Source organism: Artibeus jamaicensis, unplaced genomic scaffold (assembly GCF_021234435.1).
Source record: "Artibeus jamaicensis isolate MK-2021 breed Jamaican fruit bat unplaced genomic scaffold, CSHL_Jam_final contig_1015, whole genome shotgun sequence".
Lineage (NCBI taxonomy): Eukaryota > Metazoa > Chordata > Mammalia > Chiroptera > Phyllostomidae > Artibeus > Artibeus jamaicensis.
The window spans coordinates 2088241-2113803 of NW_026521194.1; the positions used below are offsets into that span (position 1 = coordinate 2088241).

At 37.1% G+C, this 25563-nt stretch overlaps 1 protein-coding gene across 5 annotated transcripts in view; it reads right to left on the minus strand.

Moving 5' to 3' along the window:
- Window positions 1–523: 523 nt before the first annotated feature.
- AGFG1 (ArfGAP with FG repeats 1) overlaps window positions 524–25563 on the minus strand; it is a 65504-nt gene continuing 40464 nt past the window's right edge. For 2 of the 5 annotated variants that reach the window (XM_053665051.1, XM_053665198.1), the window contains 12 exons: window positions 24610–24725; window positions 21345–21507; window positions 20000–20153; window positions 14598–14717; window positions 12148–12357; window positions 11028–11208; window positions 8108–8187; window positions 7493–7585; window positions 6525–6572; window positions 4558–4716; window positions 3278–3369; window positions 524–2732 (listed from right to left, as the gene is read on the minus strand). In XM_053665051.1, the coding sequence (XP_053521026.1) occupies window positions 2673–2732; window positions 3278–3369; window positions 4558–4716; window positions 6525–6572; window positions 7493–7585; window positions 8108–8187; window positions 11028–11208; window positions 12148–12357; window positions 14598–14717; window positions 20000–20153; window positions 21345–21507; window positions 24610–24725 (1476 nt within the window). In that variant the 3' untranslated portion in view covers window positions 524–2672. The remainder of the gene's footprint in view (window positions 2733–3277; window positions 3370–4557; window positions 4717–6524; window positions 6573–7492; window positions 7586–8107; window positions 8188–11027; window positions 11209–12147; window positions 12358–14597; window positions 14718–19999; window positions 20154–21344; window positions 21508–24609; window positions 24726–25563) is intronic. The other 3 variants (XM_053665123.1, XM_037139245.2, XM_053665158.1) reach the window with 3 other exon arrangements.

The following is a 25563-nucleotide window of genomic DNA, read 5'->3' on the forward strand; positions in this document are numbered from 1 at the left end:
CATCCGTTTCACCCATTTACAGGAACTACTGCAACGCCGGTGCACTGGAGACAGAGGCCACTCACAGGTAAAGCACGGGTATGCTTCTTCCAATTTAAAGAAGGAATTACTTGAAGGAAGAAAGTGATGGTGTAATTTCTATTTTCGCAAAAATGAAAATACAATAGGCCTTTAAACTCTACCAACAGAATTTGTCACCCTAGAAGAAAATTTTCTTTCCTGAGTGAAGACGGAACAGGAGAAAAGACCTGCCTCAATCAGTACGCCCAAAAGCATGGTCCTCTGCCTTGCCACCTTCAAGAACTTCCTCCTTTTCAGCACCCGATGCAATTCTGGTGGTCTACGTAAGACCAGACGCAAACCTGAGGATGAAAGTCTAACCAAAGACGATTTAAAACCACTGTAAATCCGGATCACTTCTTTAGGTTCTTCAATATTTATACACTCATTTCAAGTCGGTTATTGAGAGTTCCCATTTAATTACAAAGTTCAGAATTTACTCAGAAAAAAACAGTCTTTAAAATTATTTTAATAGCTGTTTAATTTACTTTTTCCGTAGATGGAAAGCCTAGGGGGTTAATTGGGTAATGGCCTACAATTATATATTATAACTTTGTACATATGGATTGTTTGGGACCCAATACAATCTAAAACATAGACATACAAAGACATTTCTTAAGTATTCCCTCCACGAAAAAGGGGCTGGAGGGAGACCCACCAAAGTAGAGACACTTCAAGTACACACCAACACACACCACAGCCTTTGCAGCATTCATTTAATTCTGAAAGAGGAGGTGTACTGCTCAGGAAAGGGGCAGAGACCTCCAGTCTTCTTATCAAACGGTTCAGATACCACACATTCAGCTGGATTTGCAACAAACAGAAATGTTGTAACAAGCCTCAAACATTACACAGATTGAATATGGTAGGATCACTCACGTGGCCGCCATTGGAAAAGGTATTCGACGTGAATAAAATGTTTGAGGATACTGATGTTCACCTCCTAATACCAAAGCTTTAAAAGCTGTTCTAATCCTTTTAAGATAAAACTTTCCAAACACGTGTCATTTCCCTTTTTCTTGATGACGCAGTCCTAAGACTGGACAGGTATTAGAAGAGGCTATGACACAGTGGTCCGGGCTAAGCGGGCTGCTCTACACTAATGGGCCTTCAACAGTGCACGCCCCTCGCGTTTTCCTTCTTAGTCGTCTTCTACCTTCTTCCTTTCAAGCCACCACTCCTGAACTGCTCATACGCTATGGGCCTGGAAATCAAACGATCAGTACAGACTCTGGGACTTATGTAGGTTGCTGGAAGGCATTAAAAAAAATTCTAAGTTTCCCAGTTGCGTTCTGTTTTGAAGAGAATGGCCAGATTATCTCTGGATGAATGAGGCATCATTGTACATAAATACTTAAACAAGTTCATTGGAATATTAACAAAAAGATATAACTAAACATTAGTATCACTGCCTTTTTAAACAAGGTATTCTGTATCTTTAAGGTAACACTGGGGTCCAGGTTCTCTGCCCCCAGAGATGAACATAAACAAATGTCCTATTAATAATATCAGTTTGTCCAAAAAAAGAAAATCTGAGGTGCAATCATGTCACAGTTAATGCATGTCTGCTTCCAATACATTCAAAGACAACATTTTTAAATCAATATTTAAAATAGGACTTTTGTAGTCTGAGAATTCCAGATACTTTAAAAAATTTGTAAATACACATACATGCAAATTTTTCATATATACAAATTTCACAAAATTAGGAAGTTGCAAAGAAATTAGAAGGATTATGGTGAATCTGACAAGCTACGTTTAAATGCTTTACCACTGACATATTCCTGAACACAGCAATCATAGTAGTTTCAATACATCTTCTACATGGCCTTTTAATAAAATTTTGTCTTTGAGACATAAAAGTTCATCACTGGACGTCTTCTGAAATTCTAATTTAAGAATTCAAGATGTTCTCAATTCACTACTCATATTTAAGGCCACTTTGGTAAAGGCATTGCAGCAAGAACACAAAAACAATAGCATATTTTCTAATATTTATTTTTTCACCTGCAAACTGTAGCAAAACATGATCAGCTTTATTATGCAGACAGATATCCTTCTACATTTTTAAAGAATTTAGGCATGTATAAATAGAAGAGCTCTTTAGAAAGGAAAAATTCAAGAATGAATAAAACCTTCCAATTCTGACTTTGTAACTTTCCAGTAGCAATGGTTAAAACGGTGTTAGGTCAGGTCATTCATTCCAAGATACATGACAGCACCTTAAAAGTGGCTGATCTATTTCCCCAGTAACATTTTTCACATAACAATGTGTTAAAAGTTACAAATACTGATATGCACAAATAGCTAATTTCTAAGAAAAATATGTACAGTACTGCAGCATAATGGATGTGGTATCTGCAATAACTTAATATTAGCCAATTTTTAATATACATGATACCGCTACCTTTTTCTGCCAATTCACAGGTTAAAAGTTGTTACTGGAGCCCTCTGTTTTGCACATATTACCTGGTGTTTAATAAACAATGCAGGCTTTTTAAAGACTTCTCTTGTGTTTAAAGCTAAGATCAGTGAAACAAGACAACAGTGCAAGAGGCGGAGATGTAATGTGACCACGTAAAAGTTCGTTCCAGTAAAATGTCTATATAAGGCTATAAGAAAGGATTGGTTGATGAGCTTCCCGTTGGAAATTGTCCTGTCGGTGCACCAGTCTAAAGAAAAACATAACACAAAATAAATAAATAGACAAGAGTGGTGTCTATGGAAAGAAAACACTGAACAGGATTTAGGTTAGGATTAATTATTGGCAATCAAATTTATTCACTATCATTATTAGCAATATATTGCTAGAAAACTATTAGGTGCCAGGCACTGTGCTGTGTCTTTTATATACACATTATTTCATACAATTCTCAAAATAGATTCTAAAAAGGACTCTTACGAAAGTTGCATTTACGGTTCAAACCATCTGGCCAAGACCCCTCTTCACAATGCTCACTAAACCTACCACCTCTCGTCAAGTGTACTTTGACAAGAAGGCAGAAAGTGTCACACTTATAAAACAGCTGATTTACTGTCAACACTCTGAGTTCACTGGTTAACGCGGTGAATCGCGCGGTGGCTGCTCAGTCTGTCCGCTCCTGCAGTGCCTCACCGCAGACCACCAAGCAGCATCTAGGAATCACATCCTGCTTCTCCTAATTTGAAAATACAACATTAACAACATATAAAGTGTTTAAAATTACATCTCACTTACCATAAAAGGATTACTAGATACTCCAGCAGCTGCAACTTGACCAAAAGGGGTCACCACTGGCTTCGTTTGTCCAAATGCTGCAAAACCTGCACCTGATTAAAACAAAACCACTGATTATAATCCGCACTTTTGAGACAATCTGATGTTTACAAAGCCTCACAGTGCATTTTAGAGAAACTCCTACCAGAGCAACAATAAAATATCAGTGTTAAACTGTCTGGGCTTGTGCTCTTCAAACACCAGAGACGAACTTCCTGTGGGGTGTCTTAGAAGAGCTTTTATGTTACAGCTCTCCTGAAATGGCCAGTTCCAATCTGACGCAGCTGCATAAACTGCTGACTGACAGTCAAAGGGTGTGATAAATAGATGAACTTGTTGCTACTTGACAGGGGCCGTGAGGCCCACACAGCAGTTTCTAGTGAACATCACAGCATTTCTCAGGAAACATTTCATCATTATGGCTCTGCCATGGATCATATTCCCAAATTTTTACCCAACTACTGACTTTAAAAAAGAAAATGTGGCCCTGGCTGGTGTAGCTCAGTGGACTGATCAACAGGCCTGCGAACCAAACAATCGCAGTTGGATTCCCAGTCAGGGCACATGCCTGGGTTGCAGGCCGGTTCCCAGCAGGGGACACATGAGAGGCATCCACACATTGATATTTCTCTCCCTCTCTCCTTCCCTCCCCCTCTAACGATAAATAAATTTTAAAAATCTTTTTAAAAAGAAAGAAAATGTATAAAATGTGTGAGCCTAAAATAACCCTTGAATCTATGGATTTCGACCTTAGTCATGAGCACAGGGGCGTGGGGGGGGGGGAGGGATGATGACGACAAACCAGTCTCTACTGAATCTTCCTGAAAACAAGCACCAATTCCAACCACAATATAGTTATTCATTAGAAAATTAGTCTATGTCACCATCCACCCCCCCAAAAACCTTACATAGGATGCCATACAATTTTCTGATGCAAAACAAAACACTCTATGTCCTTAAAGTTTCTTTTGAAAACCAAGAGATGTAACAGATCATAGATAAATGAATAAGAAAGACACTGGGGATTCTGAGAAAGAAGGGGTCTCTTTAAAGACTCTGATTTTTCCTAAATCTGTAATATGATCACAAAAATTTACTAATTCAGTCCATTTTGCGAGGCCCAAATATACATTCGATAGAAAATGCTACAACATTCTTCAGATGAGTCCTTTTGTCCAAACACACAACATCACGCCACACACGAGACCTGGAGCAGACGGACCGGTAATGCCAGACCTTACCATTGGGCTGCTGGGGAAAAGCCGCCTGTTGAGGGAAAGCCGCCTGGGCCGGGAAGGCGGGCTGCTGGAAGCTGCCGCTGAAGCTGGTGGGGAGACTGTAGGGCGTGGGCGTCCCGAAGCCCGTGGGCATGCTCATGGACGCGGTGCCGAAGGTCGCCGCTGACGGGGAGGAGAAGGGTGACCACTTACACACCAGGGTACACTTTGTTTCTCATAACATTACAAAAGAGACCTCATTTACCTTGAAAAACATTAAGTTGTACATTAAAGGCATTCTAAATTTCAAAACTGAAAAAAGGTAATAGTTAAGTTTTAGCAGTATATAGTGTAACAGTGTATAAAATTATATTTCCTAAAACCCAATAACCAGAAAAAAACTTAAAGAAAATTTCTCAAAATGCATTAAGAAAGTTCAAGTCTGAACAGGAGTCTACTTTTTTAAAGCCCATCACCATGCAATTCACAACAGTACATACTAGTTTACTTTTTGGTTTCAGTTTTGTTTCGCTATATATACAGTAAAATAGCCAAATATTTAATTTTATCTTCTGAATTGTGTGCTATAATGTTAGCATGTGAATTTCTGGAAAAAAATAATCTAAAACCTCTGTAAAGTAGCCTACCCAAAATAACAAGACTCACAGGAGAAACAAGGTTGGAGGCAGGCCACGCAAAACCTATGCAGGCGTCATAACCAGAGCCAAAAACGGGGAAGCAAGATCTTAATAAAAACACTAACACAATTAAAAAGGCGTGTTACCCTCCTAAAAAGATCAGTTCTAAAAAAAAATACAAAGACTCCCACATTCCTTTTTTGGGGGAAGGTAAATAAAGACTGCTTTGGATAAAGGGTTAAGGAAGGTTAGGATTGCCAAGTTATAAAAATGAGGGCAACGTGCACAAAGAATGAAAAGGAAGCACAGTAAGTATTCTCCGAAGAGACCAAGCACGAAGGGTAAGTGCACAGCGTTCCAGACCACACTCCAGCGCGGCCTGGCGGTCGAGGCTTCACGGGTTGGGGAAATCTGTGGGAACCGTGCCTACATACGTGTGGCATGCTGCCATCATCCCCGTTTATGAATCCCTTGTGAACTGATTCCCATGACAGAAACATCGGAACAGAAGAGCGCATTGCTTACTGCTGGAGAAGGTCATGTGTTCTAAGAAAGGTCTCAGTGAAATAAAAGCCAGTAATGTTGCTTTTAGTACAGAATACTAGTAATCGCATAGTGAAATAGTTTCAGTGTGATGCTATCAAAAAATATAATTCACTGAATCTCCTGATTTTAAAAAATCTACTTAAATTTTTAAAATTATGATCTAAAGTACAGATGTTAATACTGTTACAATGAATTATTTTTTATTTTTAAAAACCTTCAAAAAAAAGTCATATATGTTACCCAAAGTAATCTAATCCTTGTAATCCTAATGTTTGTAACAATGATCTCAATGGACCTAATTAGAATATCAAAAAAATTTTAAGTGACTTTCTTACTACTGAGGAGAAAGGAAAAACAAGCCACTAGGAAGCGCGTGAGGAGCACACTGCACGGGAAACAGGAGGGTTTTGTGACAGACGACAATGCACAGACAGAACTCTGCTTTCTAAGAAAGCGCTAAAGAGCAAAACTTGGATACAGTTAAAATCAAACTCCATGGGTACTGAAATGCAGCACTCAAAGTACTATAAATTCGAACTGAAGAGAGATAACCGACAGAGCTATCGACATTCTAATGTGACCATGGAGGTAAGCAATAAGGCTTTTCAGCATCAAAACAGAAATCGCTAGGCAAGATTTTCATGTAATTGTAAACATAATGTAATCCAATGCCACACATTCATGCCCACCGCATTTTAAAACATGGAAAAACTGAATTCCACATGCAGGTCCAGAACACTAGCAGCAGCTCCCACAAGCAGGCAGACAAACTGCCACACAGATCTCGACACTCGTCGTGGCACCTACCAAAGTGGGCGTGAGGGAACACTTGAGAAGGCATTGCTCCAGAAAGGCCTTGTGGAGAGCCGCAAAGAGACCAATGTCAATTAACTCACGGCAATTATTGTAAAAAGAGAAGTAAGGTTTTTTTCACTAAGAAGTTCTAGAAATTAGAATGTGCTGTTAGAAAGTGAGCAGCAATAACACATGATAAGAATACATCCACAGTCTTCTTATTTGAACTCTATGCATGAACTTGTAACATTTACACTGTTAGCAATAAAGGGGAAATTAGAATAAATATCAAATGAAGAAACATTGATAAAGTCCATCATTTTAAATGAGCATTAACATTTTTTTCATGTGAAGATATAACCATATTCATAAAAAGACTTGTAGGCCTTATGGGTTACACCCAAAAATGCTATTCATAGGATCGTCTAAAATGAGCTAGCATCTACAAAGTCAAATTTTAGAGAGAGCACCTACACAATGCTTGATCTTTATTTACAATTCTTTGCATTGACTAGCAATACACAAAGATAAGTAAGCTAAGGAACTATTATGAGGGGAAACTTATTCGATGTAGCGTGAGAAAGGTGAGCGTTTCCAACACACAGTGGCCGAAAAGAGGGAAAGAAAAGCGCGTCTTGTGCACATCGTCCTGAGGTCAGCGAGGTCACACACAGACAAATGTAATTCACAGAAAACAAGTTTGGGTTGTCGTGTGTTTGTTTTAACCACCAGAAGTGGAATTGTTTTTAAAACATTTGTGCATGCATTTTAAATTAGCATACCTAACCAATTAAATTTGTGGAAATGGCAATTAAGAGGAGAGTTGCTCCGAGTCTTGGTTCTGTCATTTTCTAACCACAGGAAATTATTTAACTTCTATAAGCCTCAGTAAGAAAGAATCCTCGTTTTCTAATGTTCACATGGCTTTGCACAATAAACACCTTTCCCCAAACTTGCTGTCTGTAATCTGTATCTCTCACCTGTTGCTCCTCTGGCACTGGGCTGAAATGGATTCGTAGAAGATGCTACAGAAGGACCAGCAGCTGCGACAAACGGGTTTGTGGAAGGTGTGGCTTGAAAAAATTATAAAGTACATTATAAAATCATAATACATTTATATTCAAATACGTAAAACATTTGTTCATGTATTTATGAAGATATAAAACAAGAGCTTTTTAACAAATATCATTGGTCTGTCTTCTGGTTTCCCTAGAAAATGCTACACACTATACATCCAGGCTCCTTATAGAAACCACTGCATGCATGAGTCCCCCTTACCCATGATTCCACTTTGCACAGTTTCAGTCACCAGCAGTCAATGGCGATCCAAAAACATTAAATGGGAATTTCCAGAAATAAACAACCAGTAAGTTCTAAACTGTGCATTAATCCAAGTAATGCGATGAAATCTAGCTCCATCCTGCTCTATTTTTACTTAATGGCCCCACAGCAGAAGAGCAGCGATGCTCTCAATCCGGGCATGCCAAAGCTCTGTGTAGGGTGTGGCACTGAGCTCTGCTCCAGACCTCCACCGGGGTGTCTTGGAACACAGCGCCTGCACATGAGGGGGACGAGTGCACACCAGAAACACGCACCTCCAAAGGGAGCCGGCACACCGGAAGAAGCAGGCTGTGTCTGCGTGGGAGCGCCCACGGGCACTGCTCCAAAAACGTTGCTGAAAACAAATATAAAAAAGTTCACATTAAAACAAAAATGATAACCTATTGAAAGGGTGGCAGTAAAAATGTGGAAACAGATCATTATAAACGTCACAGAAGTTGTCAAACTTTAAGTCTCAGGACTCAATTACATTCTGAAAAATTACTGAAAACCCCAAAGAGCCTTGGTTTCTGTGTGTGTGTGTGTGTGTGTGTGTGTGTGTGTATTCTATTTATTTTTAGAGAGGGGGAAGGAAGGGAGGGAGAAAAAGGGAGAGTAACATTAATGTGTGGTTGCCTCTCACACGCCCCCTACTGGAGACCTGGCCCACAACCCAGGCACGTGCCCTGACTGGGACTCGAACTGGCAACACTTTGATTCACAAGCTGGCACTCAATCCACTGAGCCACACCTGCCAGGAGTATGCTATATATTCCCCAACATACACATAGTACAAAAATTAAAACAGAAATTTTAAATAATCTTTTCATGGACAAACAGCAAGAAAGCCATTACATGCTAACATAAATAGCATTTTATGATAACTATGTTTTTCAAAACAAAAGAACTTAATAAAAACTGTAACACCAATATTTCTGCACATCCCTTTAATGGCTGGCTTAACAGAACATCCATGTGTTGTGATTTGTTGTTTAGGCTGAAGTATATATTTTTTAAAAATGGCCTCACCCAGCCCTGGCTGGTGTAGCTCAGTGGATTGAGCACCGGCCTGTGAACCAGAGGATCGCGGTTCGATTCCCAGTCAGGGCACATGCCTGGGTTGCAGGCAGGTTTCCTGCAGGCCAGTTCCCTGCAGGGGATGCACTAGAGGCAACCATACATTGATGTTTCTCTCCCTCTCTCCTTCCCCTCTAAAGATAAATAAATAAAATCTTTAAAAAAAAAAAATGGCCTCACCCAGATACATAGTAGAATAAAATAGGAGTTTTAATAGCTTTTTCAGATAACTATGGATATATTCTTTGCCATCATACCCAAAACAGTGATAATTTCCTAAAGGTTAGGTGCAATATGGAACTTGAAAACTTACAGTGAACTTTTTTGTACTCAATCAAAGCTAACATTCATTAGTGTCTCTTGCAGTTTAAATCAATCTTTTAACAATGTTATAGCATCTGGAAAATACTCAATTCCACTCTTTCAAATGTCAACACATTTCCTTATCCAGAATCAAAATAAAATTTAAAAATCACATTAATATTGCCACTCATCAGAGAAGTAATGGGAAGCTATCAAGTTCATGGTAGAGTCAATAACTTTTTAAAATTCTAATATTTGCTTGAATATTCTAATATTCACATGAATATTACCAGTATTTTCCTTTAAGTGAAAGGCTTAAATGTTATTTTTCAGAAAAAAGAGTCAAATACCCAAATCTGCACAATCATGGTTTATCTATCAGTTATCTTGCAACGAAAAACAGTGATCCGTAACACAGGTGGTTCATTCCACAGCAACCAAACAAGTTCACTCTCCTGAAGACAGCATCACACCTCAGCACACAGCAGACCTGCCTGATGCACAACTTACTCCAACACAGTACACAGACATGTTTAAGGTGAAACATTTAACACAATTAATGTTTTGATTGCTTCATCAAGAACATTCATTTAAGACAAACTAACTCAAGAATACTCATAAGTAAAACTGAACGTACAGAAGCAAGAGAAATGCAATGATTATTTGATGGCTACCTGTACAGTTGGTACCAAAGGCCTTAATTCATGCTAAAGTGCCAGACAGTTTTACCTGCCACTATTTTTGTACCACCAATACAAATGGCAACTAGTGGAAACACACAGAATCACTCAAAACTACTATGAATAGTTTCAGCCTCACAAACGCCTTCAAAGGGTCTCAGGCAGTACTCAGAACACCCCACAGACCACTGCAACGTAGTACCACTACACCATGTGCTATGTATAACCCACGTGTCCAGGTTCAGGGCCACTCTGCTACAGTCCACCATTACATAGGTCTAATGCGGACAATATTAATACAGCAAAAATATGTAAATACTCTAAAGTTTATTCTTCATATTTAATTTTTCCTATCTGGCATATGGAAAATTTAATACTAGAGAGACCAAGTAGTAAGTGTTAAAAACCTACTACCATTTCTCTCCACAAAAGGTGCTAAAGGAAAATAAAAACCTTCTGGGATAACAAAAGAAAAAAGAAGAGACAATGCACAGGAATGAAAACCAAAGAGATGGATAAAATGGATAGGTAAGTCACCTGCACTTCTGTCGACCTCAACTCTGAAAGGAAGAAGTCAAGATTGTAAGACTTTTTAAGGACCTAATGTTGCTAGACCTTACTGCCAGGAATCCCATTGGACCAGAGGTACATGAGCACATAACAGACATGTCTGTTCCCAGATACCAGCATGATGCTAAAGAGGTACAGAATTACTCCTGAGGACTGGGGCAAACATTTTTAAATGCCTATTTGTAACCAAGGCAACATCATGTTACTTTTAGTGTTCAGGCTTCATAATTAAGAACTGTACCTTAAAAGTATATAATTTGTTAAATGGGCTCTCTGATGAGTGTGATTACATCTGTATATAGCTGTCCATTTTGAGATATGTATATACTCTGAACTACATTTTGGTGTTCAAGAAAGCAATAAAACCTTTGATTAAACAAAAGATAAAATTAGACAATTATTCAAGGATCATACTGTAGTTATTTAGCAAATTAAACTCGTTTCCTCGAATTTATAAAAATATTCAGTAATTTTAAAATTATGCTCCCAAACAGTCATTATTTCACATTATCAGTCAGAGCTGCACAAAGCGGTCAAGGTGAAGCAGCACCCTGAGCCCAGGTACCTGCTGGCGTTGCTTGTGGACGTGTACGCATTACTGGAGGTGGCTGCAGAGCTGAAGACGCTGTCCAGTTCTGCCAGGGCCGCGTACTTGTCTGAAGAAGCACTCGACTGACTGGGAACGGAAGCCACAGAACCAACAGGAGCTTTACCTGTGGTCGCAAAGCCACTCCCCTGGTCGCCACCTGGGAACACACAAATTACAACAAAAACTAAAAGTACACTTCCAGCTCATCAACCACGTCTGCTATGCGACACAGCAGATTTTCACAGATTATTATAAATAATCTAGAAAATACTGGACAAGATTCGTTGTGATATATACCACTGGGGTAAAGACAGAATATTGCTTCTGTAACGAGTGATACAGTGATACATCTAGACTGTGCATAAAGAAGAAATTCTCAAAAAGTGCTACTTAATATCTCTGAGAAAGGTGCACTTCATTCAAGTACACATACAAACTCATAATGTCAGCTTCCCAGGGTTGTCCGTGAAAAAATTAGAGACAGTTGTCAGAGGAAGCATTCACTCGACATGTACCCTGTGCCAAGCAGTGTCCTAAATGCCTTACATGCAGTAACACATAATACCAGCCCAAGGTTTTATCTACTGCCCTCACTTTGGAGACGAGGAGGTAGCCCCTGCAGAGAGCAGAACCGAACCCAGGCTGAAAGCAGACCCCTGGCTCTTCCCCACTGCACTGTGCACTCTGAGAGGCAAAATACCGGCTTTAAGACCAACACTAGGCATGAAACATATTGTAAAAATAATTTTTAAAAACTGCCAAGACATTAATACAAAATAGTTCAAAATGAATATATTATAGAAACCACCAAATAACTTTCCACTCCATTCTCAGATTCTTAATCCTGAAAGGCTTTAGAATAGTTAAAGCATGCTTTCTCAGACAAAATTAAATTTCTGTCAATTAGTTTCTTTCAAAACTAGAAGTACAGAAATTAGACTCTATGCCTTAAGTTTTACAGTAGAGATTTCAGCTCCTCGGAGTCCACACAACTACTGAGAAGGGCACAGCATCCTCAGATTTTAATAAATACAACCAAATTTAAAGGACTGTTTAATATACCAATTTACACTTGTTTTATTTCAAGTTTGATTACCTTGCCCAGCACTGAAGATATTGTCTAAATTAGCAAGCGCTGCGTATTTGTCTGCTGCCTGAAGACCAGCTTTATTTGCTGAAACTTTACTAACAGCTGCTGCTGTCTGATGACTCTGGGAAGTGTTGAAGGTTCCAAAATCAGCACTGGAGGACTTGGGGAAGTTATCAAAATGAGCAAAATTAGCATTTACTGATCCAGCACTTCCACCTGTAACAGAATAAACGAAACACTTAAAATTTCTAGACTTTTCCCAATGTGCTGTGGTAGACTATATGATAGTTCCTGCCTAAATTCAGTGCTATATGAGCCATCCTATATTCCTAAAAATAACAACTGCCAAGTGGTATTCAATTTTAATCATCTACATGTGACGTTTTATAATTTGCAAAACTAGATTTTCAAAGGCCCTGGCAAAATGAAGAGCTACAAATTTCTATGTGTAATGATCCATCCTGAAGTAAAGAATATAACTCATCTGGTCTAAGACTGGTTAGTTTATACAATATTCAGTTATATATTGACTTTTAACTAGTTCTCCTGCTAACGAGTACCTGACACTATAAGCATTTGTAGCTGTATTGAAGATTTGGTTGAAGCAAATTTGAAGGTAGAAATTTAAACTGAGATGTACTATTATGATCCAGAGTTTCTTACATAGATGATCTTTTAGCTCCAGACTTACTTTATTTAAAAAGCTATTATTTAATTCCACATAATAATTCAATGCACATGGTATCCTCATTAAAATCCTGCTGTACTATACACAGCTTAAAGAATAAAAATTATTATATATAATACAAAAACTTAAATCTTATACCCATTTTTGCCTTCATAAAGCACATTCACCTAAAGGTCATTAATACATAGCACAGCCGGCTCAGGCCTTCAAGTCCGTCCTGTAGGCTGGAGCGTCCCCCCGAGCACTGCCGAAGACCAAAGCCAGAACACTGCGAGCTACGCTTCTGACCCTGCACCTCTGATACCAGTTCTTTACGCCTACACGTTAGTTTCAGCAATCAAAATGGTATGTAAACACAGTTTTATATTAAAGTGACAGCAAAGCACATATAGGTATTTTTAAAACAGAACGGATATATACCTATTTGGAAAAAAAACTTTCCATCAATCACTTCTTTAAACATTCCAAAATAATATATACCAATAAAAGTTCTCAGGAATTAAAACTCTGGTTGGTTCCAATTAAAATTAAGTCATGTGTGTATTTAAAAGTTTGTGATCTGGCCCTGACTGGTGGGTTGGGCATTGTCCCACAAGCCAAAGGTCCATTCCCAGTCAGGGCACATGCCTGGCTTTTGGGCCAGGTCCTTGGTTAGGGGTGTGCAAGAAGCAACAGATAGATGTTTCTCAAGCACACAGACATTTTTCTCCCTTTCTTTCTCTTCCTTTCCCTTCTCTCTAGTAATGAATAAATAGAAGACTGTGCTCTAAGTAGCTGATGAACAAAGTATATAGTATAGCCTTCCCAAACTGTATGAAATTTACTTCAAATTATTAAAAATGGAATTATTAGATCAGCTAACTCATTGTATACTAGTGTGTTCTTTGAGTTTAGGAATGGTGAAGGGGAAGTAACAGTGAGAATTTATGAAGATTATTAAACGATAATTAACACTGTGTAATTGAAACCCTATGAAATACAGCGTAAAGCAAGCCAGTAACAGGGCCTATGTGGCAGCAGGACTTCCTGCTGGCAGCCTGGAGAGGAGAAGCCAAAGTTAACTCACCGGAACTGCAGCTGGATGAAAGCATTCTAAATACTGGACAGCCGAAAATTATGTGCATGATAAAGTTAAAGGAAAAAAAAGATGATTGAAAGAAAAAGCTTTACGACAATACACAGAATTCAAGTTGAAAGCAAAGAAATCAGCCAAAGATCTAAACAAGGGTTCAATTACTTTCTGAAAACAATATAGTTTATGGGAGAGTATTCAATGTTTAAAGACCAATTCCTGCACAGAAAACTATTTCCAAGTTTGACTAAAGTGATAGTCAAATTTAAGGCTATTCCTTAAATAGCCTACTCTTGACTAGTAACTTCTTTCTTTCAAGTTTGTTGCCCTAAAAATTACTTATTCTTTTAGTTCCAGGGAAGCAACCAATTAGCTTCCTTTACTCAGAGCCTAAACCAATGCGTTCTGAACCCTACACACTGCTGTAATTCCTCCCTGCATAAGAAGTTTAAGGGAGATTCATGTGCAGGAAAAGGAGAACAGATGTGAATTAGACAACATACAAAAGTGGTCAGAAAAACAAATGGACATAGAAATAAAATAGAAATTTCAGGTTTCCCCAGAGCTTTGTAAGATAGAATATTTTAAAATGAGATTACAGAATTGAAGTTTAGAGTAATTTTCAAAACTACATCTAGAGAGTTTTACTTTGTTCTTTAAAGTTAACATTTAAGCATAATGCTGGAGAAGTTCTACCTGTTGTTTGGGGCTGAAAAGCAGAGTGACTTGCTGTGGGGAAACCTCCAAAATTACTCGACCCACTAGACTGTCCGAATGCATCAAAGTTTGCAAAGTCTGCATTTGCAGAATTCTGAGCTGTAAATGGTAAGGAACAATACATGTTAATGAACGTGAAAACTACAAATAAAAAAATGACAATGAATTTAAGAATATTATGAAAAGTTACTATACTTCAGAACTCACTTAAAGACATACAGAAATCAGATTTTAAATCCTACACATGTTTAGTCCAATTTCAAACAGTTTACTAACGGGTACCCAGAAATTTCCAGTAATGCACATTGATACATTTGCATACAATACCCTTTGAGTGACCACAGGGAAAGGACTCTAAATGTAACTCTATTAAGGAAAACTGAATTAAGAGCACTAAATATATGAGTTACAGTAAAAAAGATAGAAATGTAGGATATAGGACACAGTCTGGAAAATTCTGATTTAAAATGGCACAGAGTGATTCATTGGCTGGATGAATCTACAATACTGATATAAAAGGGTTTAATTAAATTAATATTCTTTTGGGGTTTCTTTTTTGAGTTAACAACTTTGCTAGCAACTTTTGGGATATAAAAATAAAAAGAAAACAAATTTGAATGGAAAATGAGAGAGACAAGATTATTAAACAAATGAAAGATATTCACATTCTATTACAAGCCTGCCATTTTCAAACATCAAATGTAAGAAAACAATGAAAACTAGTACAAAATGTAACATAAGTGCACCTCATATCCAGTGGAAAACAGACTCACTGGTATTTTCCACTGGTCATCAACCTAATAGCAAAATTCTAGGCTTCTCTGAGTTATGTAACTGAATAAAGTAATTCAACATGTGTTTTTAATGATCAAAACAGATGTTGGGTAAAATTTTTATGCAGGATATGATAAAAATGATCAGAATAAAAAGTGACTGATATAAAGGAAAGGACATGCTAAGTGGCAAGAATGAAAAGATGTCCAAAAGACGGATATCAACAAAGTCATCCACTTTAAATCCTTTGCAGGCATTTCTACTTCTAGAAAGTTTTTGTAAAGAAATAATGTTGCAAATTGAGTATGGATGTGTGTAATAGATAAACAATGTGTTTTATGATGAAAAATTAGAAATTCAAATAGCCAGCAATGAAGGAATTGCTGAAATATATAATATCATTATGATGGACATAATGCAGCTTTTTAAAAAATCATGTAAAAAAATTCAGCCCTATACAAAAATGGTTATAACAAAGTAAATAAGATAAACAGGTTAGTAAGTTCCAGATACATTTTCATCAGCTACTTTGTTAAATATGGTTTGTGTACACAAAAAAAATCTGTATTTGAACTCAGAAAGATATCAGATACTAGTTTCTTCTTTGTTTGTCTGACTTTAACAAGCTTTTGTAAAGAAAATATTCTACTTGTAAACAAAAGCAGAAAAGTTACTAAACAGGAACATTTTCCACCAATAAAGCAAAACATATTTGTAGGAAGAAAATCAGGAAAACTTACAGCATTTTGTGTAGTTGCTGTTTTGTATTATCTCAAAGGATGCGATGGTAGGTAGGGGAAGAAATGTACCTAAACTAGGCCCCCGTTTTACTCAGTCCCTGTGACACTTCCCTGTCTGGGTAACCACACCTGGCACTTCTGAAACACTGGGTGCTATCCCACTTGTCACTGGTCACACGTTGTTCTTGAAAACCTTTATTTTATTTTATTTTATTTAGTTATTTTTCAAGTACAGTTTTTTGTCTATTTCTCCATCCCAGCCCCCCCACCCCGTGCTCCCCACCCTCCCTCCCATTTCCTCCCCCCCAGTCCTCATCCCTGTGTCCTTCATACTTGAAAACCTTTTTAAAACACATTTGTCTTACCTCTCATACACTATACTGAAGCACCTAAACTAAAAGGTTGCTTATCACTTAACAATATTAATTCTGTGTTTTCTGGACACCCCAATCTTTTGTCATTATTTTTTACTTAATTCAATTTCTTTATAAAACTGAAATTTTACTTTCCCAAAAATAAATATAATGGAAAAAGTACTAACAAATGAACAATACATTTTAAATTTAATTTCTTGAAAAATATTTGGGAGTACCTATACGAGTTTAAATAATAAATATAATACAAGTTTAAACCGAGCTACCATTGAGTAGTGCACAGAAAAACAGTAAGCAAGCACGGTTTGGTGCAAAGGGGTCTGAGGTCAGGGTCAGAGAAGCCCAGCCCATGGCAGGTAACTAGACAGCACTGGACCAGCCCCTAAACTGGGCGGGCTCTTCCACTGTTACCTATTAGCAAAGTGAGAGGATTCACTGCCTGGTCTCTACTTGCAAATCCAGCTTATGAGACAACAGAAATTCTTTGAAAACTTTAAAATATAAGGCCAAAATGAAGAAAATTCTACTAAAAGTCCAAGTAAATTTATAAGGCCAAAATATATAATATATATATAGATAATGCAACTATAAACCAAACAGAGAACATGGAACAGGAAGTTCCCAAATTTAAAGTGGGCTATATTGCAAATGGTAAGTTTCTAAGTTTTTAAAACAATTTAGATATACATCTGAGAGAAAATAAAATACATCTGTCCCTTAAAGAAACAAGAATTAGGTCCCCAAGCTAGTTTGTCACTTAAACCTCAAACATATATAAATATATACTATGCAATAGTATACATTCTCCATTTATCTTATATTTACAACATCATAAGGGGGAAATATACATTTAATATATTTCAGACATCATCAGAAAAAAAAATCAGCTCAATATAATCCATTTAGTCTATTTCATTGCATTTGCATTTCCCAGTGCTTTCCAACTAGAACACCAAGCACATTACTCAAATACGTAATCTTTATGAAAAGACAGGGCTTTGGAATATTTCTATCAGTTTCTGTTTGTAAACTATTCACTGTCTTCAACAACTGGTTATAATAACTTTTAAAATTTCCAAGCTGTGGAATAAAACTTTGGTACACACAACTGTGGAAATTAAGCACTAATAAATTTAATAATACAAAAGTTACTATTTGGAACCTTAAGCAATCTTTACACAAAGAAATCCAAACTAAAAAGAATGTGACAAAACAGTAAAGATATGTTTTTAAATAATCTTATTTCAAAAAGTTAAGGAGTCAGCTTTAAAATTTAAGGCACCAAGTTAATGAGCCTGAATTTTGCAGAGACCTGTGTTTCCTCTTTGATTAGAAGCAACTACTCACAAGAAACAGAGACCAGAAGATAAAAACTAACGGCCCTCATCAAATTCAGCTGATACACTTCTTTTGACCTATACAGTATTTAACATTTTCCTCCATTTCCAACATTTAAAAAGAGAACATTTTTACTTTAAAAGCTTGCTTCTCTAAAAAGAAAATTAGTAATTAGTAATCCTAAATCTGTGTGTACACGTGGCAACAGATAAGAACCTCCCCCTTAAAAAGGGTACCATCCTCACACACTGCGGTTTAGTGCTCCTTTGTATTTACCTTGGTAACAAAAGAATTGAGTTTGATGTCCCTAGTGTAAGGTGAGAAAAAAATTAATTACACCTGGCTGGTGTAGCTCAGTAGACTGAACACAGGCCTGCGAACCAAAGGATCACAGTTCGATTCCCAATCAGGGCACATGCCTGGGGTGCAGACCAGTTCCCAGCAGGGGACACATGAGAGACAACCATACATTGATGTTCCTCTCCCTCTCTCCTTCTCTTCCCCTCTAAAGGTAAATAAAATATTTTTAAAAATTAACTACAGTTTCCAGTTTGTAGGTTTTGTGATGTGTTTGTTACCAGTCAAAATAACTATTAAATTCTGTAAATATGTTTCTAACTGCATGCATATTTCTGTAGAAGATAAAGTTGTGGGGTTTTTTTAAGTATTGGGTCAGCTAAAAAGTTCTGTATGGCTTTTCCCATAAAATAAAAGACACATTTTCCATTTTCACCAGTAACTATAAAGTTATTGGTGAAAATGATCTGGATATTTTGAGTATGCCCGAGATCTCTCCTGTGGTATAATATTGGTAGCTCTCAATTAACGTCTCCATTTCACCACCATCAACTTCAACTGGTCCACCTGACTGTGAAGCATCATCCAGCAAGAAATCTCCAGCATGAAACTTCACAAACCAATGTGATATGTTTATCAGTCACAGCACCTTCTCCATACACTGCATAATTTTTCTTTTTTGCGTTTCAGTTGTGTTTTCACCTTTCTTGAAATAATAAGGCATAATGTACCAAAAATGCTGCTTATTTTCTCCCATCTTCAATATTAAAATTGCTACACAAGAATTCACCAATTTTGAGGTTTTTTAAAAATGCACGCTGGTATGATAGCTGTCACAACACAACCCAACAAAACTGTTCTGAATGAACTTAAAGACAACTAAGCACTGCCGGAGTCATCTCACAGAACTTTTTGGCCAACCCAATACTTCAGCTGGTAAATAAAGAAATGATAAATTGAGAGCATCACAATTTTGTGTAACAGATCCTGGCACTGGGCATCAACAGCTAACACTACCAAAACAGAGTATCAATATTATCTGTCTCTTAAACCCTAAGTAGCAGGCTTGTCCACTCCACCACCACCCAGCAACAACAAAAATCAACCCATAACAGACCAAGTCTATTAATTCACAGGAAACAAGAAAGAGAGGAACCTGATAAAGGACCCCCTCAGTGGTGAAATCGACGAATTTCAGACTTGCTTTAAATTCAACAGGGACAAATAACCAAAGTTTCTTCAACAAATAAAGGATATGGAGGAAGAACCTACAGGCTAAAAGTCATGTTTCACAATTGCAAGTGCACACCTTATCTGAAACATAATCTGAATAAAATCTGTGTGTGTGTGTGTTTGGAATGGAAAATTGAATACTAATGAATTATTAATATTACTATTATTTAAGGAGCAGTAATACTATGATTATGTTTAACAAAAAATCCTGTTTTATAGATACATATAAATTATTTAAGGATAAACTACTATGTCGAAGATTTGCTTCAAAATAACTTGAGAGGAGGAAATGACTTGAGTAAGAAATCAAACCAAATTAGCCATGAGTGATGAGTACGTGACAGTTACTTCTGAACATCTGAAATTGTCCATATCAAAATGTTAAAAAATAGTTGACAGTTTTTTTCCCATTCCTCTACGGAAAGAGGTCATGGCCATCGATACCTGGTGTTCAGTCTCTCTTGTGATGAAAAGCACAGGGTTACATGATTACAAATACACCTCAGCAGGTATGAGGAACCACTCTCAACAGAATGTTTACTAGCACTTCAGTTTTAAAAAGAATGGTTGTTTCTTGGTAAGAGAAATCACATCTCTAGAAGAGTTCTTGGGAAAAAACACTTACCTGCATGACTGTTGAAATGTGCAAAGTTAGCAAAATTGGCTGTAGCTGTTGACTGAGGAGCTGGAGCAGCAAATATGTCTGAGCCAAGATCACTTAAAAGGTCAAACTGCTTCTTTTCTTGTTGCTGTCCTTGAGAGCGACCTACGACAGGGGACTATAGACCACTTATTAGCTATAAAGAGTTTCCAGTCAGATATGCTAAACTTTATCACACTATTCCCAACTGATCAAGCTTAAAACACAATTTAAAGATTACATAATCTTTTATTTGAGTTTTGAATACTTGGATATTTTTTGAAATGCACCAATTTTCAATATCTATTCCCAAATTATCTTTCAATTTTAAGTACAGTGTGAAATGCAAAGAAACATAATTACAACAGCTGTTAGTTACCCCTCATAACAAAGGACAGACCTACTGCTTCCAGGGGTGTCCAACTTGCAGCCCAAAACAAAACTGTAAATTTACTTAAAACATTATGAGTTTTTTTGTGATTACACATCACAATGTATTTAATGCGTGGCCCATGACAACTGTTCTTCCAGTGTGGCCCAGAGATGCCAAAGGGCTGGACACCCCTGGTAGCAGTCTTACTGCTTACACAGCAGACAAGGCTTTCATAAAATGCATCCTTCATACACAGGAAAAAGTGGTACAATATGATGTTAACCCTTCTCTTCATTTCTCACTCCAACTTTCTGTATAAAAACAGAGCAATTTATCCAGATGTTCTAATATGCACTATTAAAAAGAGTGGGATTTAATTCAAATATTATCCTGCCTCAGAACCATTCTTATGTAAGGTAGACATAATGTCACACAGTAATAGATTCGTCACAGCTCAGTTAACTGTAATCAAGTGCAGAAGAGTGTAAACTTTAGGTATCAACGTATGAAATGACTCCAGTCTATTCAGTTTTTAGAATAAGGTATGTAATGCAAAGCCACCTGTGTTTCCACACACATGCATCACAAATCGGGCGTGGAGGACATTCCACTGCTTGAGAAATCCTTTCCTGCAAAAGTACATCACAGAAGCTATACTGTTCTGACTCTGACGGTTACCATACATTCATATTTTACTAATTCTATGTTATATGACAAATAGCTATGGCAACGTTTCTGTATACCTTTCCATGGAGGATGCAAAGAAACTCGCATTAGCAACAGCAGAGGACCACGTGTATCTACATTCCAACCAGTTAACCAACAATCCTCTAACGTACTATAAACCAGTGGTACATCCCGGCATACAAGGTTATGTCACTTTCTTTAAATCCTCACTTTCATCATGCTCAGCCCTCCTTCAGAAGCAGCCTCTACAAAGATTTAACGACTACTCACCTGACTAGGTGTGCCCTTATTTAAGTGCAGGGCTGGTGCTGAATCGCCTAAAAGAGATTTCAGTGGTTTGACCTCAGGTGTGCTGCTTGTGCTACTGGCAGAGGACCCTGAAATAGAGGCATGAACTGATGCCACCACTTTGGCTTGTTCTGGTGGGACATACCTAAAACACACGAGAAGTTGAATAGGCAATTAACTAAGAAAAGTATAGGAAGTGCTACACTCAAAGATGATAAGCATAATTCTAAGTTGGTACAACACTGTTGATGCTAATCTTATTTCAGAACTCTCTTGGAATTGACAGCTGAAGACAACCCTTAATTTAAGAGAAAGAGTAATAAAGATTAACATAAAACTTTTTTTCAATTATTTACTTAGTTTTTATAAAATAAACAATAACCATTTTGTGTGGTTTTAGACAGTGGGCATATCATGATGAATAGTTAATACTGTAATTTGATTCTTAAAAACTAAAGTACCATAAGACCCTAAGTATCACTTGGGAACAGAACAGAAAGAAAGGAGAACATTTATTAATATAGTTAACAGTCTAAAATATAAAGGCCCATTACAAATCTGTAAGAATAAGATCAACAGCCCAATTTTTATATGGGCAGAAGTAATTCACAAAGGGAGACAGAAATGAAAACACCTGTAACCTAATTCATTCCCATTTGATCTGAGTGTATGTCTCATAAATTTTGTTACTATCTACTAAAATACATAAATAGATAAGCTCTGAGCCCCAGAAGTACCAGATACATGCACACAGATACATGTACATGTATGTTACCACAGCCCTCTTAAACCTATTTAACATAATACTACGCAGCTACTCCTCCAGCTACACAGGAAAATTTACATATTACTTCATGGTCTTTCAGGTTTGACAGGAAGAAAGGAGTAAAGGAAGGAAAGAAAGGCAGTAAGAATATAATGCCCTAATACTGGCAGTGATGATCTCTAGGATAGGGACTATGTGAGAGCTTTCGCTCTCTGTATTTCAGGGTTTTCTCCTTCTTCCCCACCCCCTTTTCCAGTAGGTGGAGAAAGCAGGAAAACAGAATGATTAATAGCACCTTTCTGTTCCAGAGACGATTCACCTCTCTGCTCTGCCACTTCATAGCTGTGAAACCTAAGGCAAAGCACTTCTAATTCTTTGGGCCTATGATTTCTCATCTATAAAATGAAGATATGGTTGCTGTAAAGTATAAATGAGTTAACATTTGTAAAGTACTTTGAGCAGTTCCTGGTATAGGTGTTAGCTATTATCAAATTACATAATCATCGCAAACAATAAAACTGCTTGCTTTTTCCAGGATGTAGGAGATGATGGAATATGACAACGAATACAGGAAGTTATGCTTTCCCGTGGTTTCGCATATTACTTATGATACCGAGTTTCAGCCACATCTTATCAAAGGACAAAACCAGATAATATTTATAGTATTTAGTTCAAAAGACTCATCTAACGAAAAGTAAGCTAAATTTGCATAACACATTAGTTTGAAAATTGGTCAAAGAACAATTTCAAAATCTCCTTAGATGACAAGAGACTCACTGTTTAAGAACAGCTTGCTCAAAGTAGGGATTTCTAAGGAGTGTGCATTTGGAGAGTTCTTATGCCGTATTAAAGACCAACTGCACTGCTCGCTAGTCACCTGCTACAGGTGTGCAGGAGCCTGGGTTTAAGATGCACAGCTCCTGGCCTTCCTGAATGGTCACCCCTTCTTCCCACCCACCAATTAAAATCTGTATTTGTTAATCTTGTTACTACCAAGACATTTTTCAGGACAGAAAACATAACACAAACCTGAATTATTTGAGGTTTACAGTTACTTGCATTATGGTTTGAATGAATGGGTTTTATTGTTGTTTATTATTATTATTATTATAATAAATGTGGGAGGACATATGGTTTTAATTCTATGAACTCACATTCACACAAACTCCTCTTGCTAACTGAAGCTAAACGATCTCAAATACCAGCTAAGTCCTATTCAAACTAACCTTCTGAGTTGGTAAAAGTAAAACTGTTGGAAAAATAAAAAATCAGGCCAGGGTTATATAAGAAAAGTCTGAAGTATGGGGTGGAAGGTCTAGGAAATTAACTAAAATGATAAAAAGACAATTGCGCACTTCATTTTAAAAGAATCCAGTATGACACCATGTTTTTACTATCGCCCCACCTTCCAAAATTTTCCTTTTTTCCAAACTAAAAATTTACCGGTATGTTGTACCTATATTCACACCTAATCTTGCTGTGCAAAAAGCAGTTTCCTCAAGAGAACGGTAAGGATACAAACTTTGCAGCGTGAGCTTTCTTTCCTTCTAATTCGCTCAGAGAATGAAGGCAGAAACAGTTCGCCCATAAACACAAGTATTCTCTCAGGACCAAAACATGTCTCGACTATCACTCTCTGGTTCAAACACACCTCCGTGGGACAACAGGACATCTGCTTCTCCAATACCTATTCCCCCATTTGTGACTCTCTCCTTAATCTTCTCATCCCCCAAACAAGGAAATGCACACTACTGAATGCTGATAAAGAAACGAGTTCATCATTAATGATTCTTAGTAAAGTGACTTTTACACTGTGCTCATATAGCTAAACATCAGGAACCCAAAGCACTTAAACACTAGCTCTAGGCATATTCTTCCTGTTCTGTTTTAAAAGGGCTTACTAGCTTACATTTCCAACCTATTCCCTTTCTTTTTAGAAATTACCGTCTAACAGATTTAGTTAGGAGAGTACCAATGTTCCCTCCTTAACCAGGTAGTAAAATGACTTCTTGGATGGGGAAGTGAACAATATCTTAAGCAAAGACTAATTGCAAAATGCAATTAAGTAGATGGACTGCGAGTGGACTACAGGAGAGCTTTATTAGCACAGGGCCTAGTAAACAAAAGATACTAAATAAATACTTGCTAAATGAATAAGGATTTTTAAGAAAGGAGAGGTTTTATAAGTCTCAAAATGTCTAAAAAACTAACAGGGCTAGAGAAGGATTCAAAGGAAGGATCCTAACTTTCCACAAAATGGTGGGGAACTTGGAACAGGCTGCTGAGTTAAGACAGAGTAGAAGTAAAGGTTACTGGAACCAAATCCAATAAAAAGCTCAAGTGGTACCTACCTACCTATTTATTTCCTATCTACCTAACCTGCCTATTTCCTTCCTCCCTCCCTTCCTCAGTCAGACTAATCTTACCCATAATTAATGTGATTTGGGGAACCTTTGCTCTACATACAAACTATTCACTCACCATCTTTTCTTTTCATATTTTTCTTGTAGGAACTCTTTCACTTTTTGTGGATCCCTGAAGTCTGGAATTGCTGAAGATCTATCATCAAATAATCCTAGCCAAATCTGTTTACAGACCTTTGGAAAGAATTAAAAAGAAAAGTGTTAAAAATCAACATCTTCATTTAATGAAATATAAAGGGAAAATTATAATCCCTCAGAAAACTAGCCTACTTAATTGTAATAATACTGCTTTCAGTGAGGATATTTATCACAGTGAGAAATGAAGATGCAACCAATAAACTGTATTTATTTAAATATGTTACAGTATGCAATAAAATCTTAGCAACAGCATCATAAAAACAGCACCTCATAGAGAAAAAAATAATGGAATGGGATTCAAGAGGACCTGGGATTTTGGGGTCTTGGAACAATCAACTGCATGCCCTTAACAAAGCCATGTTACCTTATGAATCTCAGTTACCTCACCTGATAGAACAGAGTGAACTAGGTCAGTAAGAATTTCACATATACTTCACAGGCTCAAAAATAAACCAAAAATAATAAACAAAAATTACCAGAATCACAAACAATTTGTTATCAAAGTATAACAGTAACAAAAATATAATGAAGATACAACTCTAACTTCATAGTTGCCTCCTATGCTTTTTTCCCTAATGGCTAAAAATGAGAATCCAAGATATCACTTTTTAGACAAATCAAAGAAATGAAATGATGCAGAACTCAAACAGGACAGAAGAGCATAAAGAAAACAATGAAGAAAATTTGATAAAGTGGTCTTGATCAAAATTAAAAACTGTTGCTCTTCAAAATACTTAAAAAATGAAAAGGCAAGCTACCAACTCATAAGAGGTACCTGCAAAACATGTAAGAACTTGAAAAAACATGAATCCAGAATATACTTTAAAATTCTTAAAACTCAATTATAATAAAGACAAAAAACTGTTCAAAGAAT